Source organism: Oncorhynchus mykiss, chromosome 21 (genome assembly GCF_057628025.1).
Source record: "Oncorhynchus mykiss isolate SJ-2025 chromosome 21, ASM5762802v1, whole genome shotgun sequence".
Taxonomy (NCBI): domain Eukaryota; kingdom Metazoa; phylum Chordata; class Actinopteri; order Salmoniformes; family Salmonidae; genus Oncorhynchus; species Oncorhynchus mykiss.
Genome location: NC_143042.1, coordinates 3,980,912 through 4,000,000, shown reverse-complemented (window position 1 = coordinate 4,000,000; position 19,089 = coordinate 3,980,912). Strand labels below are relative to the sequence as shown.

Below are 19,089 nucleotides of genomic sequence, written 5' to 3'. Positions count from 1 at the left end.
TGTAAACTTCTGACCCAGTGAAATTGTGATAGATTATTTCACTTATAATTCACTCTGTGTGTAAACAATTGTTGGAAAAATGACTTGCCAAAACTATAGTTTATTAACAAGACATTTATGGAGTGGTTGAAAAACGAGTTTTAATGACTCCAACCTAAGTGTATGTAAACTTCCGACTTCAACTGTACATATCGTCGAAAGAAGTGAACCAACGTGCAGCGTGGTGCGCGTAAATGTTCCTTTTTTATTTAAAATGTCAACCAACAAAACAACTGTGACGCTTACAGGGCTACGATGCCTCTAACAAAGTTAACTACCCACACTAAAAGGAGGGAAAAAGGGCTGCCTAAGTATCATTCCCAATCAGAGACAACAATAGACAGCTGTCCCTGATTGAGAACCATACCCGGCCAAAACATAGAAATAAAGAAACATAGAAAACAAAACATAGAATGCACACCCCACATCACACCCTGACCTAACCAAATAGAGAAATAAAACGTCTCTCTAAGGTCAGGGTGTGACAACATGTTAGTCATTTAGCAGACGCTCTTATAAACACAATCCATTATCATTGAGCATTAGCATCTTACATCAAGATATGATGGGTAGGTGTTTTCAAACACACAATATAGTTTTTCCTGGCTCTGGTCACATGGTCGGGACAAAATCCTGACCCTACTTATAAAGTGAGGGACAGTTTTTCCTCAGGCACAGTGTAGTGGAAAATGTTACACATTGTGTTCTTTCTCAAGGTTGGCATGTTCTGTAAACTGTCTGACAATGAGAATTGTTGTTTTGTGTTATAAAGTTGCGATGTGCTTATGGTTTGTTCACAGGGTGTGAGTCAAGCAGAAGAGGAACTAGATACAAGATAATAACCTCCCTCACTCTCCCACCCTGATACTCATTCCTTGTATCTGTGTCTGCTTAGTCATGCTGAGGAGACTTGTCTGTGCCGCGGTATAAAGGACAAGTGAAGGGACTGACCCTTCAGCTCTCCTGACAGACCTGAACATTAAGTTTGTTGGAACCTCTCCAGTTAACTGATAATAAGTGTGAGGTCCTAAACATAACAAATGGCTGTCCCGTACCTCCTTTCTTCACCTCCTGACAGACCTGAACATTAAGTTTGTTGGAACCTCTCCAGTTAACTGATAATAAGTGTGAGGTCCTAAACATAACACATGGCTGTCCCGTACCTCCTTTCTTCACCTCCTGACAGACCTGAACATTAAGTTTGTTGGAACCTCTCCAGTTTACTGATAATAAGTGTGAGGTCCTAAACATAACACATGGCTGTCCCGTACCTCCTTTCTTCACCTCCTGACAGACCTGAACATTAAGTTTGTTGGAACCTCTCCAGTTAACTGATAATAAGTGTGAGGTCCTAAACATAACACATGGCTGTCCCGTACCTCCTTTCTTCACCTCCTGACAGACCTGAACATTAAGTTTGTTGGAACCTCTCCAGTTAACTGATAATAAGTGTGAGGTCCTAAACATAACACATGGCTGTCCCGTACCTCCTTTCTTCACCTCCTGACAGACCTGAACATTAAGTTTGTTGGAACCTCTCCAGTTAACTGATAATAAGTGTGAGGTCCTAAACATAACACATGGCTGTCCCGTACCTCCTTTCTTCACCTCCTGACAGACCTGAACATTAAGTTTGTTGGAACCTCTCCAGTTAACTGATAATAAGTGTGAGGTCCTAAACATAACACATGGCTGTCCCGTACCTCCTTTCTTCACCTCCTGACAGACCTGAACATTAAGTTTGTTGGAACCTCTCCAGTTAACTGATAATAAGTGTGAGGTCCTAAACATAACACATGGCTGTCCCGTACCTCCTTTCTTCACCTCCTGACAGACCTGAACATTAAGTTTGTTGGAACCTCTCCAGTTAACTGATAATAAGTGTGAGGTCCTAAACATAACACATGGCTGTCCCGTACCTCCTTTCTTCACCTCCTGACAGACCTGAACATTAAGTTTGTTGGAACCTCTCCAGTTAACTGATAATAAGTGTGAGGTCCTAAACATAACACATGGCTGTCCCGTACCTCCTTTCTTCACCTCCTGACAGACCTGAACATTAAGTTTGTTGGAACCTCTCCAGTTAACTGATAATAAGTGTGAGGTCCTAAACATAACACATGGCTGTCCCGTACCTCCTTTCTTCACCTCCTGACAGACCTGAACATTAAGTTTGTTGGAACCTCTCCAGTTTACTGATAATAAGTGTGAGGTCCTAAACATAACACATGGCTGTCCCGTACCTCCTTTCTTCACCTCCTGCCAGCGGAAGTGGTGTCGTCGGACCACGGAGAAGACGGACGTGAAGCCCTGCTTGGTGATCATCTCCAGGGCCTCCTTCAGGTGGAAGGGGTGCAGGCAGGGAGACGTGGCCTGGATGTGACAGATCACATCCACCTCTGGAGGAGGACAACAGATATTTGATTTATCCATTATTTAATCAGGTAGCCACATATGATATGACACATGAATACATCTACATGGTTACTGTTGACATCTGTATCTATGGAGTAGGTCCCACTTCATTTGGATAGCACCCTATTCATGGGTTGTCTATAGCCGCTCTCACACTATCAACAATCTACCACCTGAAACTCAATACCAGGCGTGATTCTACATCTGCATTGCTTAGTCTTTTGGGTTTTAGGCTGGGTTTCTGGATAAGCACTTTGTGACTACTGCGGACGTAAAAAGGGTCTTTATAAAGAAATGTGATTGATTGATATGCAACACTTTCCTAGGGTTGGGAATAGGGTTATGGTATTAGAAATTGAATGAAAAGAAAACAGCATGTGAGCATTATCATGTGATCATGTGAGCAAGATTAGGGGTGCACAACTGTGCAGGGGGCACAATAACTGTCACTGATTGGCTGGAGAGGGGTGAGTCAGACCACACACCTGGTTTCCCAGACTGGTGTTCTCAGGTTCTGATTAAAAAGCAGGAAGGAAAAACAGCAGCGGGCTCTGCGGCCCTGAAGGTCTTATGTTTCAAGTGTCTCAGAGTTGGAGTGCTGATTTGGCTCATAGATCACAACAAATAAGACTACATGGACAGGGGGGACCTGATCCTAGATCAGTATTCCTATTCTGAGATGCTTGATTACATGCCGTCCCAGAGCCTTAGCCAAGCTAGCTTGATTCCTCACGCCTCCCTCCTTGGCTCCTTCTCAAAGCACATTGGAGCAGAAGATCTGAGCTTCCTCCACTCAGATCTCCTCCTCTACTGCATTTTGAGGAGAAAAGGAGAGAGGACATGAGGAATCAAGGAAATACACTTGACATTCACCCCCTACCTGGGTTTAATCTGGCGAATTCCTGGATGGTGTCAAGAGAGCTGGAGGAGTCTTTGGACACCTCTAGGCTCCTGCGGTGAACCTGAGCTCCCCATGTCTTGGCTACCTTCTCAATGTCATCATGGTCAGTTGATACCCACACACTGGGAGAAAGAACGGAACAAGTTGATTCCTCAGGCTTTGTAACAAGTAGGCTGCATCAGTGCAATCCAGTCTTGTGTGGCCAAGCCCAAACCAGGGGGTTCATTCAGAGACTGTACACTAACTTTCAGACAAACTTTCTCAATAAGAATCTGACATGGGTATACATATTTATACAACAAACAGTTACTAATGTATAGTTATGACCAGGAGTTAAAGTAGATGTCATTTCTTCCCAGTATGGAACCTCCTATGTGTGAACATGCGTGTACTAAAACAATGCATGGGCCTAACAGGACCGGTTCTGGACGTTCTGCTGCCCTAGGCAAGACAAAAACAATGGCCACTATCCCCCTAACCTAGAATAGTGTAATGCAGGGGTTGGCAATAGGTTTGGCCTTAGGCCACTTTTTTTCTCAGCTAATAGTTGTAGAACAGAACATTATAGAGGTCCCATTCATGATTAAACTACAAATTAAACACATTTGAACACATCTGGTTACTAGGCTATATAATGTCAAAAACATATCCTAATATTTTCAATCTGATTACACTGCTAAAATCACTAATGTCTCTATTCAATTATTTTGTTATTTTCCTTTGTGCGTTGATTGCAATCAAGACAAAATGTCACTCTGAAAAAGTTTAAAAAGAAAGGTGTAAATGCAAATAGAAGTGTCAGGGAAGAATGGACAGAGGAATATGTATTCTTACCATATTTCTCCTATATCAAACCAGAGTGTCTTGTTTGCAACGAAACGGTTACTGTTTGCAAATCATTAAATATTAGACATTATGAATCTAAGCATGGCAGTTTCAAAACATACCTTTCCACCCAGACAGAGACTCCACTAAGTAGAAAAATGTCAGCTTTAACTGCTGGCTTCTTATCCGTTGCTGAACTCAACAACATAATTGCTTCCCTAAAAGCTGCCTGGGTTTAAACATATACTCTTTTCAGAAAGCTCAATTAATAGGGATAGATTAGCCAAGTATCATTGTTTTGGGGCAGAACAATGTGAGGTGTTACGTTTTGTTGGATGTGCGTCTTGGTCAGTTTAGCTCGGAAAATGCCGCCCTGTTCAAAACACCGCTCTAGGTGTGCTGGTGTGGTACTGAAAATCTCCCCCCTGACAGAAATCTCCCCCCTGACTGAAATCTCCCCCCTGACTGAAATCTCCCCCCTGACTGAAATCTCCCCCCTGACAGAAATCTCCCCTCTGACAGAAATCTCCCCCCTGACTGAAATCTCCCCCCTGACAGAAATCTCCCCCCTGACAAAATCTCCCCCCTGACAGAAATCTCCCCCCTGACAGAAATCTCCCCCCTGACAGAAATCTCCCCCCTGACAGAAATCTCCCCCCTGACAGAAATCTCCCCCCTGACAGAAATCTCCCCCCTGACAGAAATCTCCCCCCTGACAGAAATCTCCCCTCTGACAGAATCTCCCCCCTGACAGAAATCTCCCCCCTGACAGAAATCTCCCCCCTGACAGAAATCTCCCCCCTGACAGAAATCTCCCCCCTGACAGAAATCTCCCCCCTGACAGAAATCTCCCCCCTGACAGAAATCTCCCCCCTGACAGAAATCTCCCCTCTGACAGAATCTCCCCCTTGCTCGTTCTTCACTGCTGTGACTTACTTGCTAGTTGAGATTTCTGCTGTTCACTCCGTTGTCAGTTTAGCCTACATTTCACTGATCTTAGTAGCAGAAATCATTTTTGTCTGCAGTTTATTTTGTATTAGTCTATAAATAAATGTCTTTGTCAAAATTCGTCATCTCTCCCATGTCTTATTCAACTAATATTTTTTAAAGTGTAAGGATAATAATTCAGCCATTGTTGTTCTGAAATGTTTATTGCTTGCCAACATTTTACTCTCTCCTCTATGTTTAATATAACACACACATTCATTATTCATTTCGGTTGCCTATCCTGATGTGAAGTTTATTCTATAGAAAGTATTTGACTGATGTGTACTACAGAAAGTATTTGACTCTGATGTGTACTACGGAAAGTATTTGACTCTGATGTGTACTACAGAAAGTATTTGACTCTGATGTGTACTACAGAAAGTATTTGACTCTGATGTGTACTACAGAAAGTATTTGACTCTGATGTGTACTACAGAAAGTATTTGACTCTGATGTGTACTACAGAAAGTATTTGACTCTGATGTGTACCACATAAAGTATTTGACTCTGGTGTGTACTACAGAAAGTATTTGACTCTGGTGTGTACTACAGAAAGTATTTGACTCTGATGTGTACCACAGAAAGTATTTGACTCTGATGTGTACCACAGAAAGTATTTGACTCTGATGTGTACCACAGAAAGTATTTGACTCTGATGTGTACCACAGAAAGTATTTGACTCTGATGTGTACCACAGAAAGTATTTGACTCTGGTGTGTACTACAGAAAGTATTTGACTCTGGTGTGTACTACAGAAAGTATTTGACTCTGGTGTGTACCACAGAAAGTATTTGACTCTGGTGTGTACTACATAAAGTATTTGACTCTGGTGTGTACTACAGAAAGTATTTGACTCTGATGTGTACCACATAAAGTATTTGACTCTGATGTGTACCACAGAAACTATTTGACTCTAGCCACAAAAGTAAGGACATTAGAAGGGTGGGGGGATCCTGACAGGGGGGAGATTTTCGGCACAACACCAGCCTGGGTCCTAATCATATAGTTCTACTCAGAATCCCTATTAATTCAACAACATCTCTGTGGGCCTAGTCATAAAGATTTGTCATTTGACTTTTAAAATGTATTACCTTTTATTGTGGCATAAACACAACCAGTCATGATGTTTTCATCTGATTGTCAAACAATCATATTCAAATGGCTCCTTTACAAGGCTACCTGCGCACGTTCATCCACCCGCAACATATTTCCAACCTCCAAACAGTGGTGAATGGAAAGAGAGACAAGACATCTGTTACACAAACCACCAACAAGTGTATTGACATTTGGCAAGTCTTACTGTACTTTCTCCCCTGGTTATGACAGATGCATCATAAACAGCATCGAATATCACTAATCAACAATAACATGCATTTGGTGCAGCTAACTAACGTTACTATTAACAAAGGCGTCAGAGCAAGTCCATATACCGTAGCTAGATTAGAAATACATTTTACCAAAATTTTAACTGAATTAACGTTACCTGTCAAACTGTTTGGAGTCCACTGCAGCTCTCAGAACCCATCCGATGAGGGGGACACCGGCGAGAACTTTGATATTTTTCAGGGGGATCCCCTTACTGCCTCCCCTCGCCAGGATCAGGGCTGCGATGTGTCTCTTCTCACCGCTGTCTTTAATAACCTTTGCTTTTCTGTCTCTCACATCTTCGATGTCCGATTGCGTACGTTTTTTTGCAGCGGCCATTGAAAGGATCAGTAGCCGGGTGGGCAGGCAATAGTCTTGTAGCGGTAGCGATGGATAGCAGTCACTGTAATTAGCTAGCTACGTACTTAGTTTACATGACCTACTACGGCTTAAACTGTGTGAAGGAAATGTTACATGTGCACAGTAAAAAAGAGGCGTAAGACCTGCTAGCTTTACTCGGAGGTAATTTCAACAACGATTCATTTTGATGCCATAGTAACAATTTCAGTTGAACTATTTATTGAATTTACTCTGGTAACAGGTTAACTGGCAATGTCAAGAAAACGATGATTGCGCTTCAATGAGGGGATTCGATTATCTGGTCCGGGTTTCCCGGGGCGGAGGAGTTATAGCGGGTAAAACGTGATTGCATTCATTTTGGAACCGGGCAACCTCCCGGGCGTGAGCCAGATTCAAATGTCGTGTTCATGTCCCAGTCGGAACTAAGAAACTCTGAAATGTCCGACTTGCAAAATGGTTGAACGTGGCAGGTGTATAACTACAACCAGGTAGCAAGTCGGAAATGTCAGAGTTTCTTTGTTCCGATTAGTATGTGAATGCGGCAAAATCCGCTCAAAACCAGTGACAGGCTAGATAAAGCACGTGGGGGAATGAGTAGGGATTCTGTGTTTTCACATAGAAAAGTCCTTGCTTTTTTATTAAAAATAAATTTAAAAAAACGCTTTATCTGCCTTCCCAATGAAAACTGGTTCGAAAATTGGAACATATATTTTATGGAAAAGAGATGTATGTTTCTGGAAGATGCATCATGCTACCTTGTTGACATTCCTTTGATGTGCATTTGAATCCCAAACCATGCCCTCCCCCCGGACCAACTCTCTCAGTGGGCACTCCACTGTCACGTGTTGCTGACTAAACTCCCAGAGAGTGACTAGGGGATAAAACCTAGCGGTCAAACAAGGAAACGGTTCCAATTGTTTTCCCCCATTCATCTTTCCAATGGGGGATTTAAGAAACACTTAAAATAAGGGCTGTGTTTCATGTAGGCTTACCCTGGCATGACTTTTTGATAACCCTGTAAATCTCTCTAGGACAAGGTGACTTTGATCAATATATTCACCTGTATTTACCCCCCAAAAAGGAAATGGTAATACTAGCTGGTAATGTGGCTATCATAAAGAACTACAAATACCATGATGATCTGGACGAGACTGCCAAATCAATTAACTATCTAATGTTAGCTAAATGTAGTGATGAATAAATTGGCTAAATATCTTTAAATTGACAATTCTGTGAACCATGGACATCACCAGGACCTTTAGCCCAGAATGATTTTGGGTCAGTCCCAAATATTTTGCTCTGCTGCTGCAAAGGTGTAAAATAAATTGTACCACTTAGTTCATAGAGCTTTGATTAGGTGAAGCTTCCAAAGTAATCCAACCATTATAATCAGGGGTGCTGGTGCACATATTTTTCAAAATGGTGCTATGTCTCCAAGTTCACTTAATGATTAATTACTATTTTACATAACAAACCGAATATAATAGCAGGATAATGTCCTGCTACTGTTATAAAAAAAAACGCAATGTCATGTCTTATGACAATGTAGGATGATTGTGCTGAAATGTTTTTTTTTTCTGATGTGGTTGTGTTTAACTCCATCTGCTCTAAAATTAAATTAGTAAGGCAGGTTAGCCACTCTTACATAATTTAGAAATGCTAAATGCATATACCCATTAAACTGATTGGGATCAAATGGTTGGCTGCATGCAGAATGTGTCATGTACTGTCATGTTGTCTTGTCTCTGTCCTTTCCCTTCACCCTGTCTCCCTCTGCTGGTCGTGTTAGGTTACCTTTTCTCCCCCGCTTTCCCCCAGCTGTCCCTTGTCTCCTCTAACTACCCATTCACCCCGTTCCCCACCTGTTCCCTTTTTCCCTCTGATTAGGTCCCTATATCTCTCTCTGTTTCTGCTCCTGTCCTTGTCGGATTCTTGTTTGTTTGTGTCATTCATGCCTGAACCAGACTGCCGTCATGTTTGCTGTAACCTTGTCCTGTCCTGTCGGAATCTGCCGGTCCATCTGAGCCTACCTATGTTTGGTAATTAAAGAAGCTCTGTTTAAGTTGATTCGCTTTTGGGTCCTCATTCACGCACCGTAACAGAAGAATCCGACCAAGAATGGACCCAGCGACTTCGGATCCTCTCCACTCAGCCGTCGAGATCCAGGGAGCGATGCTAGGCAGACACGAGCAGGAATTGTCTGCTGCTCGACATGCCGTTGAGACCCTGGCCACCCAAGTCTCCAACCTCACAGAACAGGTTCACCATCTCCGCCTCGATCCACCGGCCACTTCCAGGGCTTTCGAATCTCCGGAGCCCAGAATCAATAACCCGCCGTGTTACTCTGGGGAGCCCACTGAATGCCGCTCGTTCCTCACCCAGTGTGATATTGTGTTTTCTCTCCAGCCCAACACTTACTCCAGGAGCACTGCTCGTGTCGCCTACGTCATATCTCTCCTTATTGGACGGGCTCGTGAGTGGGGCACGGCAATCTGGGAGGCAAGGGCTGAGTGTACTAACCAGTATCAAGACTTTAAGGAGGAGATGATACGGGTTTTTGATCGATCTGTTTTTGGGGAGGAGGCTTCCAGGGCCCTGTCTTCCCTATGTCAAGGCAATCGATCCATAACAGACTACTCTATTGAGTTTCGCACTCTTGCTGTCTCCAGTGGCTGGAACGAGCCGGCCTTGCTCGCTCGTCTTCTGGAGGGTTTCCGCGCAGAGGTAAAGGATGAGATTCTCTCCCGGGAGGTTCCTTCCAGCGTGGATTCCTTGATTGAACTCGCTATTCGCATTGAGCGACGGGTTGATCTTCGTCACCGAGCTCGTGGAAAGGAGCTCGCGCTCTCCGTCGCCTCCCTCTCCGCATCACTACCATCTTCCTCTGCCGGCTCGGGTGCTGAGCCCATGCAGCTGGGAGGTATCCGCATCTCAACTAAGGAGAGGGAACGGAGAATCACCAACCGCCTCTGTCTCTATTGCGGTTCCGCTGGTCATTTTGTCACTTCATGTCCAGTAAAAGGCCAGAGCTCGTCAGTAAGCGGAGGGCTACTGGTGAGCGCTACTACTCCTGTCTCTCCTTCAAGATCCTGCACTACCTTGTCGGTCCATCTACGCTGGACCGGTTCGTCAGCTTCCTGCAGTGCCTTAATAGACTCTGGGGCGGAGGGCTGTTTTATGGACGAGACCTGGGCTCGGGAACATGACATTCCTCTCAGACAGTTAAAGGAGCCCACGGCCTTGTTCGCCCTGGATGGTAGTCCTCTCCCCAGGATTCAGCGTGAGACGCTACCTTTAACCCTCACTGTTTCTGGTAATCATAGTGAAACCATTTCTTTTTTAATTTTTCGTTCACCTTTTACACCTGTTGTTTTGGGCCATCCCTGGCTAGTTTGTCATAATCCTTCCATTAATTGGTCTAGTAATTCTATCCTCTCCTGGAACGTCTCTTGTCATGTGAAATGTTTAATGTCTGCTATCCCTCCTGTTTCCTCTGTCTCTTCTTCACAGGAGGAGCCTGGTGATTTGACAGGGGTGCCGGAGGAATATCACGATCTGCGCACGGTGTTCAGTCGGTCCAGGGCCACCTCTCTTCCTCCACACCGGTCGTATGATTGTAGTATTGATCTCCTTCCGGGAACCACCCCCCCCGGGGTAGACTATACTCTCTGTCGGCTCCCGAACGTAAGGCTCTCGAAGATTATTTGTCTGTAGCTCTTGACGCCGGTACCATAGTCCCCTCCTCCTCTCCCGCCGGAGCGGGGTTTTTTTTTGTCAAGAAGAAGGACGGGTCTCTGCGCCCCTGCATAGATTATCGAGGGCTGAATGACATAACAGTGAAGAATCGTTATCCGCTTCCTCTTATGTCTTCAGCCTTCGAGATCCTGCAGGGAGCCAGGTTTTTCACTAAGTTGGACCTTCGTAACGCTTACCATCTCGTGCGCATCAGGGAGGGGGACGAGTGGAAGACGGCGTTTAACACTCCGTTAGGGCACTTTGAATACCGGGTTCTTCCTTTCGGCCTCGCTAACGCTCCAGCTGTCTTTCAGGCATTAGTCAATGATGTCCTGAGAGACATGCTGAACATCTTTGTTTTCGTTTACCTTGACGATATCCTGATTTTTTCACCGTCACTCCAGATTCATGTTCAGCACGTTCGACGTGTCCTCCAGCGCCTTTTAGAGAATTGTCTTTTTGTGAAGGCTGAGAAGTGCACTTTTCATGCCTCCTCCGTCACATTTCTCGGTTCTGTTATTTCCGCTGAAGGCATTAAGATGGATCCCGCTAAGGTCCAAGCTGTCATTGATTGGCCCGTCCCTAAGTCACGCGTCGAGCTGCAGCGCTTTCTCGGCTTCGCGAACTTCTATCGTCGTTTCATCCGTAATTTCGGTCAGGTGGCAGCTCCTCTCACAGCCCTTACTTCTGTCAAGACGTGCTTTAAGTGGTCCGTTTCCGCCCAGGGAGCTTTTGATCTCCTCAAGAATCGTTTTACATCCGCTCCTATCCTTGTTACACCTGACGTCTCTAGACAGTTCGTTGTCGAGGTTGACGCGTCAGAGGTGGGAGTGGGAGCCATCCTTTCTCAGCGCTCCCTCTCTGACGACAAGGTCCACCCATGCGCGTATTTTTCTCATCGCCTGTCGCCGTCGGAACGTAACTATGATGTGGGTAACCGCGAACTGCTCGCCATCCGGTTAGCCCTAGGCGAATGGCGACAGTGGTTGGAGGGGGCGACCGTTCCTTTTGTCGTTTGGACTGACCATAGGAACCTTGAGTACATTCGTTCTGCCAAACGACTTAATGCGCGTCAGGCGCGTTGGGCGCTGTTTTTCGCTCGTTTCGAGTTCGTGATTTCTTATCGTCCGGGCTCTAAGAACACCAAGCCTGATGCTTTGTCTCGTCTCTTCAGTTCTTCAGTAGCCTCCACTGACCCCGAGGGGATTCTCCCTGAGGGGCGTGTTGTCGGGTTGACTGTCTGGGGAATTGAGAGGCAGGTAAAGCAAGCACTCACTCAAACTCCGTCGCCGCGCGCTTGTCCTAGGAACCTTCTTTTCGTTCCCGTTCCTACTCGTCTGGCCTCTGCCAAGTTAGCCGGCCACCCTGGCGTTCGGGGTACGCTTGCTTCCATTCGCCAGCGTTTCTGGTGGCCCACCCGGGAGCATGACACGCGTCGTTTCGTGGCTGCTTGTTCGGTCTGCGCGCAGACTAAGTCCGGTAACTCTCCTCCTGCCGGCCGTCTCAGGCCGCTTCCTATTCCCTCTCGACCGTGGTCTCACATCGCCTTAGATTTTGTCACCGGACTGCCTTCGTCAGCGGGGAAGACTGTTATTCTTACGGTTGTCGATAGGTTCTCTAAGGCGGCTCATTTCATTCCCCTTGCTAAGCTTCCTTCTGCTAAAGAGACGGCACAAATCATCATCGAGAATGTTTTCAGAATTCATGGCCTTCCGTCAGACGTCGTTTCGGACAGAGGTCCGCAATTCACGTCTCAATTTTGGAGGGAGTTTTGCCGTTTGATTGGGGCTTCCGTCAGTCTCTCTTCCGGCTCTCACCCCCAGTCTAACGGTCAAGCAGAACGGGCCAATCAGACTATTGGTCGCATCTTACGCAGTCTTTCTTTTCGCAACCCTGCGTCTTGGTCAGAACAGCTCCCCTGGGCAGAATACGCCCACAACTCGCTTCCTTCGTCTGCGACCGGGCTATCTCCTTTTCAGAGTAGCCTCGGGTACCAGCCTCCGTTGTTCTCATCTCAGTTCGCCGAGTCCAGCGTCCCCTCCGCTCAGGCTTTTGTCCAACGTTGCGAGCGCACCTGGAAGAGGGTCAGGTCTGCACTTTGCCGTTATAGGGCGCAGACTGTGAGAGCTGCCAATAAGCGTAGAACGAAGAGCCCTAGATATTGTCGCGGTCAGAGAGTTTGGCTCTCCACTCAGAACCTTCCCCTTAAGACGGCTTCTCGCAAGTTGACCCCGCGGTTCATTGGTCCATTCCGTATCTCTCAGGTCATTAATCCTGTCGCAGTGCGACTTCTTCTTCCGCGATATCTTCGTCGCGTCCACCCGGTCTTCCATGTCTCCTGTGTTAAGCCCGTTCTTCGCGCCCCCGCTCGTCTTCCCCCCCCCCCCCCCCATCCTTGTCGAGGGCGCACCTATCTACAGGGTCCGTAAAATCTTGGACATGCGTCCTCGGGGCCGTGGTCATCAGTACCTAGTTGACTGGGAGGGGTACGGTCCTGAGGAGAGGAGTTGGGTTCCCTCTCGGGACGTGCTGGACCGTGCGCTGATTGATGATTTCCTCCGTTGCCGCCAGGTTTCCTCCTCGAGTGCGCCAGGAGGCGCTCGGTGAGTGGGGGGGTACTGTCATGTACTGTCATGTTGTCTTGTCTCTGTCCTTTCCCTTCACCCTGTCTCCCTCTGCTGGTCGTGTTAGGTTACCTTTTCTCCCCCGCTTTCCCCCAGCTGTCCCTTGTCTCCTCTAACTACCCATTCACCCCGTTCCCCACCTGTTCCCTTTTTCCCTCTGATTAGGTCCCTATATCTCTCTCTGTTTCTGCTCCTGTCCTTGTCGGATTCTTGTTTGTTTGTGTCATTCATGCCTGAACCAGACTGCCGTCATGTTTGCTGTAACCTTGTCCTGTCCTGTCGGAATCTGCCGGTCCATCTGAGCCTACCTATGTTTGGTAATTAAAGAAGCTCTGTTTAAGTTGATTCGCTTTTGGGTCCTCATTCACGCACCGTAACAGAATGGCCGTTTCACCTGTAAAATGTGAAGAATTATGATTCACGATTGACACTGATGATGGCCTAATTTATGATAAGGTAGGCCTAATTTAGTGTTTTAGCATTGAAAATATATAAAATGTTCCTTTCGCCACTTACAGTATGTGTAGGCATAGGCAATCATGCAATTTGGATGATGCATTGTATGTATATTCTAATTAACCAATAGGCTTAATTACGGTACAAACTTTCATTCAGAAATGATGGCTTAATAGGGCGCCTAACAAAACACCACTACACCTCTGGTTATAATAAATGTCAAGACGTGTGGTCAACTGATCGTTCCAGCATCGTTTTGATTGGGACAGTCATTTCGCTGCTTTGAGACAAGCATGGCAACTCATCTTGATAAAATCAATAAATGTCAGATTTGAGTGTTCACTGAATCTCCGTTTGGATATGTGGTTATAATTAGGCTTGGAAATGTTAGCTAAATTGATGTGAGTGCTCATGATCATTAGTCTCGCAATTTAAAGCAATGCAGGCAGATCTTCTCTACACACACATTAGGCCCAAAGCCTACCTGATAAGCTTCCCTGATATTTTCCTGAACTTTCCTGATGCATTTCAGTCAGTTAGGCTACTGATGCGAATAGACATTTGTACACTTTTCCCATAATCTATTCGAGTAATTTGACGTATGTTTTTGTTTTAAAAACTCATACGGCCTACATCGTTTCAATAACAATAAAGCTGAAACCACTATTGGCTTCATTGATTTACTTAATTTATTATCGTAATTGTAGGCTAATTGTTGATAGATTATTGTCTTAAATATTATTTTAACAGTAGGCCTAACACACAATAATCTCATATGGGGTTACTGACCACAATCGATTGAATGAATAATAAGAAGGGTTGATTCATTTATTTGGCCTTGGAAGAAAGGCTGGAAGAAAACACAGCGCTGCAGGAAGGGATGCTGGAAGTGCTGCAGATAAATTGAAATACATTTGCCAAATTAAATAATTACTCCTCTATAAATAAATTAAATTATTGCAAATACTACACCAGCATAATTTAGCCACAGAGGATCAAAAGCTTATTGCTTTAGATTGTGTTTTGTTTGTCACATTATGAGCGCATAGGCCGAGTCTACAGTAATTGGGCATCTCGCTCGGAAAATATAAAACAGCTGATTGTTGAGTTGTGGCTGTCAATGAACAGCATGCAGCAGCTAGAAGGTATTTCGCAATATTTCAAAATACAATCGCGGGAAAAATCTGTTTGAATAGTTGAGTGCCACTGGAACGTTGGTGGACTATAATTTCCTACTCATATTATAGGTGTAAAATCTGTCTATCCACTCTTTTCATTGGCCTATGCTGTTGGTTGCATTTAAGACATGAGTCGTTCGTTTTGTTGATCTCAGTCTGTAAATGTCAGAGTAGCTTGTCATTTCGATAATTTGTGTGGTATAAAGAAATATTATTGTAATATCTCCAGTCATGTAGAAATGCAGGAAAGGATTTTAGAAAAGGGTAGTTTTTTCTCGGACCCACAAACCCCTCAGCCCCGAATTTTATGAAACTCTGGTGACGGTCCTGCTGTGAACTGTCTTGTGCACGTTTTAAATTGAAACAATACTGCAGGGATTTGTAGTCTTGCATCATGTCTACTTTGATGCTAATTATCATTTCTGAATCTGAGAGTAAAAAGAGACAAATATATTGATCAAAGTCACCTTGACCGAGAGAGATTTGCATGGTTATCAACCAAACGTCATGCCTACACGAAACACAGCCCTTATTTTAAGTCTTTCAAAAATGCTCTATGAGAAAAATGAATGATGGAAAATGTCCCTGTTTGACCGCTAGGTTTTATGGGTGTATGAAGTTGATTTAACTAGGCAAGTCAGTTAATGAAGAACAAATGCTTATTTTCAATGATGGCTTAGGAACAGTGGGTTAACTGCCTTGTTCAGGGTCAGAACGGCAAAAGTTTACTTTGTCAGCTCAGGGATTCAATCTAGCAACTTTCGGTTACTGGCCCAACGCCCTATGCACTAGGCTACCTGCCGCCCCACTGTGGGGCTCTATAAACCCGATTTTGGTACACACTCCTTACTTGAATGAGTCAATTCATGTTCCAATTTGAAAAAGTAAAACGAGCATGAAATTCTAATGAACAAATTCCCCCTGTCGTTTTACAAGATATAATCCTAAATAACAGTTAACCATTTAATTTGGGGGGTATTTCATCTTTTACATGTGTCAAGTCTCGAAATCCAACAAGCAAATCCACGTGGCATTTTATTAGGCACGCCTCTCCCATTATTTTGTGTGAACTTGTGCACACTAAAAAATAACACATGGGATTCCACTTCGCTTTGAAGCTGGCAGCATTCCTGGTTCGGTGGAAGTGGTTTTCGGAGATTTGTATAACTAACCCAAGATAGACCACAGCCTGTCCTTTCCAATGGGAACAAATGAGTCATAGTAGGCAAAACAGGTAAGGGGGGCTAGTCAAGCACGAGCTAGCGAGAGCCTATTGGCGCATTCTAGCATACATTTGCATATTTCCTTTAGAGAACGCCTACTCTGTGAGGTGTGCAATAACTCAGTTCGCCCATGCACTTCTAAACAACGCAATGTTGTACCACTTTGGCAAAGGGTCAAATCTACAACACGTAGTCCACTCTGTTCATAACATATATTCGTTTTGGGAACAGAAAACTATATTGGGATCAAATGTTAATACATCCGGTGAAATATCTGGCTCATTGACAGCGCTGCGGCGCCTAGGGCGACGGGCCTTAGGGGAGGGATCTCCTCTGGGCCCCGAAAGACAGGATGGTTATTGATTCGGAAGTGCAGGAGGAGGCGAGTTTGATAAGGACTCACGACGTTCCAGTACAAAGAAGACAGCTTTTTAACATAGTGACTTTTTTAACATGTTTTTTTAACATGTTTTCAACGTTTTACTTTTGTTAAATAATTTGTACACGTTTTAAATGGTTTTTACGGATTGGATGTTTCACAAGAAAAAGTACTTTTATTCGTGGTTGTTTATATTGTTTTTAACAATATGTACTTTTTAACTCATTTAAATGTAATATTCAAATGCTGTGTTTTATGCCGTTCTTATGTGTATAACATGATGTACAAAAATATGTATGACCTGTTTTAAAGGAAATGCAATAATAAAAACCTTTCCAAAAGCAAAATAAAATTATGCTAATATGGCTCAAATTCGCTAGCTAGCTAACCAACCAACAACTGTAACAATATATTTGAGAGACAAGTCCTCGTTTTGCAAATGTATTTATGTTTTCAATAAATATTCGAGACTAAATATAGTTTTTACATGTTGTCAACAATCTAAATTGACCTGTCTGTTTTGCCCCATAATTGCACACACATCGGTGTTGTTGCTAAACAACCATCACAACTAAAAACTCTTGAGTTGATATTCCCCTTCATAAGAAGTGGATGATTATCAGATGAGGAAGGGGAGGACCATCCTACTCAGTGAATTTCAGATAAATAATACAAATCAAACAAAAAAGTTAGTATTTTTAGATAAAACTCTACTTACATGTATTCAAATGTCACCAAATACCTGATTAAAATGCACTGTTTTGCAATGAAGGTCTACATTAGTAGATTAGACTACAATAGTACATAACCCACTCGGATAGCACCACGGTGTAGCCAGGAGACAGTTATTTTGCGTCCTCCTCTGGCTACATTGACTTCAATACAAAATCTAGTAGGCTCGTGCTCCTCACCACCTTCCATAGATCTACATGGTAATTATGACAACTTCCAGAGGATGTCCTCCAACCAATCAAAGCTTTTGCAGTATGAGCTGACCTGTTGTCCATCCAATCAAAATATTAGAGAATGAACCTGGTATGCATGTTTCACTTAGAAGCTTGATGTGTTGGTGACATTGTTGGATAGATTGTGAATAGTGATAGCTCATATTATTCCATTCAAATGTGTTTTTTCAAACTACGGGACACAGAGGTAGATTATATATTGTTTACTTGGTTTTAGAAAATTATTTTTCTGTTGGGTTAGCAAGTAGCTAGCTACCTACAGTACCAGCAAAGATTGTTAATAACTAAACTAAGATAGACCACAGCCTGTCGTTTCCAATGGGAACAGATTAGTCATAGTGGGCAGAACAGGCAAGGAGGTGGGCAGAGCCAAGCACGAGCTAGCGAGATCCTATTGGCCCGTTCTAGCATACATCTGCATATTTCCGTTAGGGAACGCCTACTGTGTGAAATGCAGGTACGCAATAACTCAATTCGACTTTGCACTTCTTCTAAACAAACGCGATATAAAAAAAACTTTGGCAAAGGCTAAAGTCTACCAAACTTATTCCACTCTGTTCGTAACAGATTCTAGTTTTGGGAACATAAAACTGTATTGAGAAAATGTTTAATCGATGAGACATTTTTCAGAATGTAGGCCAAAATCCACCTCGTTCCATCTTCTCTTTAGTTTAAACGCCAAGCCTCATATTTATACATCCAGTGAGCTTCATTGAGATAGCAGAGGTAATTACACGGTACAATGCTTTACTTGCTGAGCCATTCAGAATGATTTCATAGCTTCCATCCCATCATCCATTAAAATAGGTTGATACTCCACATTGTTTTGCATGGTAAACGGATGAAACCACAGACAAACTGTCACTCACAGTTGTTAGTTATTGTCAGGTACGTTGATGATAAGGGCTTTATTCAGGAATGTTTCTTGGCCTACTTTGATGAGTCAAGTGGGCGAGATGGGCAGCCCGTGTTTCACGTTGTGAATTCTGAGATGTCCGAGTTTAACTTCATGGAGAAACATGTTACCCAAACCTATGATGGAGCTGCTGTAATGGAATGGATCTGCTATTTACAGCCAAGTCCCCTCCTGTTCCCTGATTAAGAGGGCATGACCACTCCACTACCAGTGTCAACTCTTCTGATGAACTGAAGCCATGTTTCATATGCCTTCTCATCCACTTGGATGTTTCCTCTCCAAGCACTGAGGAGCCCTGTCAATTTTCTCACTAATCTATGTAACCAAATCAATAGTTCTTGGACAAATGCCAGCTCGCCACACGTTTGCTGGCTGTCCTGATCTCTGCAACATAGATAGATGGAAATCGCCACACAATGCTAGAAATGAAGATCTCTTATACTGTATGATCGCGTGTGTTGTTCTACAAGTATTTGGTTGGATCTTGCTACAACTGAGTGAAAGCCTGAACAGGAAAGCATGTGAAACTTCTTGATGGTTGTACAAGGTTAATGTTGTCATGCAGTTCTTTCCCCCAACTGAGGTTTGATGAGGCGCTACACTGCCATCTGGTGGCAAGATGTATGTGAACCACCCCATCAGATACACCTTCAAGATTGTGGTATGGAGTTAAGGCTAAAGTAATTTCTAGAATAGTTCAGATTAAAGCAGGGGAATAAGA

General features: G+C 44.0%; 1 protein-coding gene across 1 annotated transcript in view; it reads right to left on the bottom strand.

Annotated features, from left to right (window-relative positions):
- LOC149972945 (N-acylneuraminate cytidylyltransferase) overlaps positions 1 to 7,197 on the bottom strand; it is a 21,157-nt gene extending 13,960 nt beyond the window's left edge. Inside the window, exons 1-3 of the mRNA XM_090213502.1 lie at positions 6,651 to 7,197; positions 3,335 to 3,477; positions 2,283 to 2,438 (exon numbers count right to left, since the gene is read on the bottom strand). Of these exons, the coding sequence (XP_090069628.1) occupies positions 2,283 to 2,438; positions 3,335 to 3,477; positions 6,651 to 6,871 (520 nt within the window). The 5' untranslated portion in view covers positions 6,872 to 7,197. The remainder of the gene's footprint in view (positions 1 to 2,282; positions 2,439 to 3,334; positions 3,478 to 6,650) is intronic.
- Between the last annotated feature and the right edge of the window lie 11,892 nt (positions 7,198 to 19,089).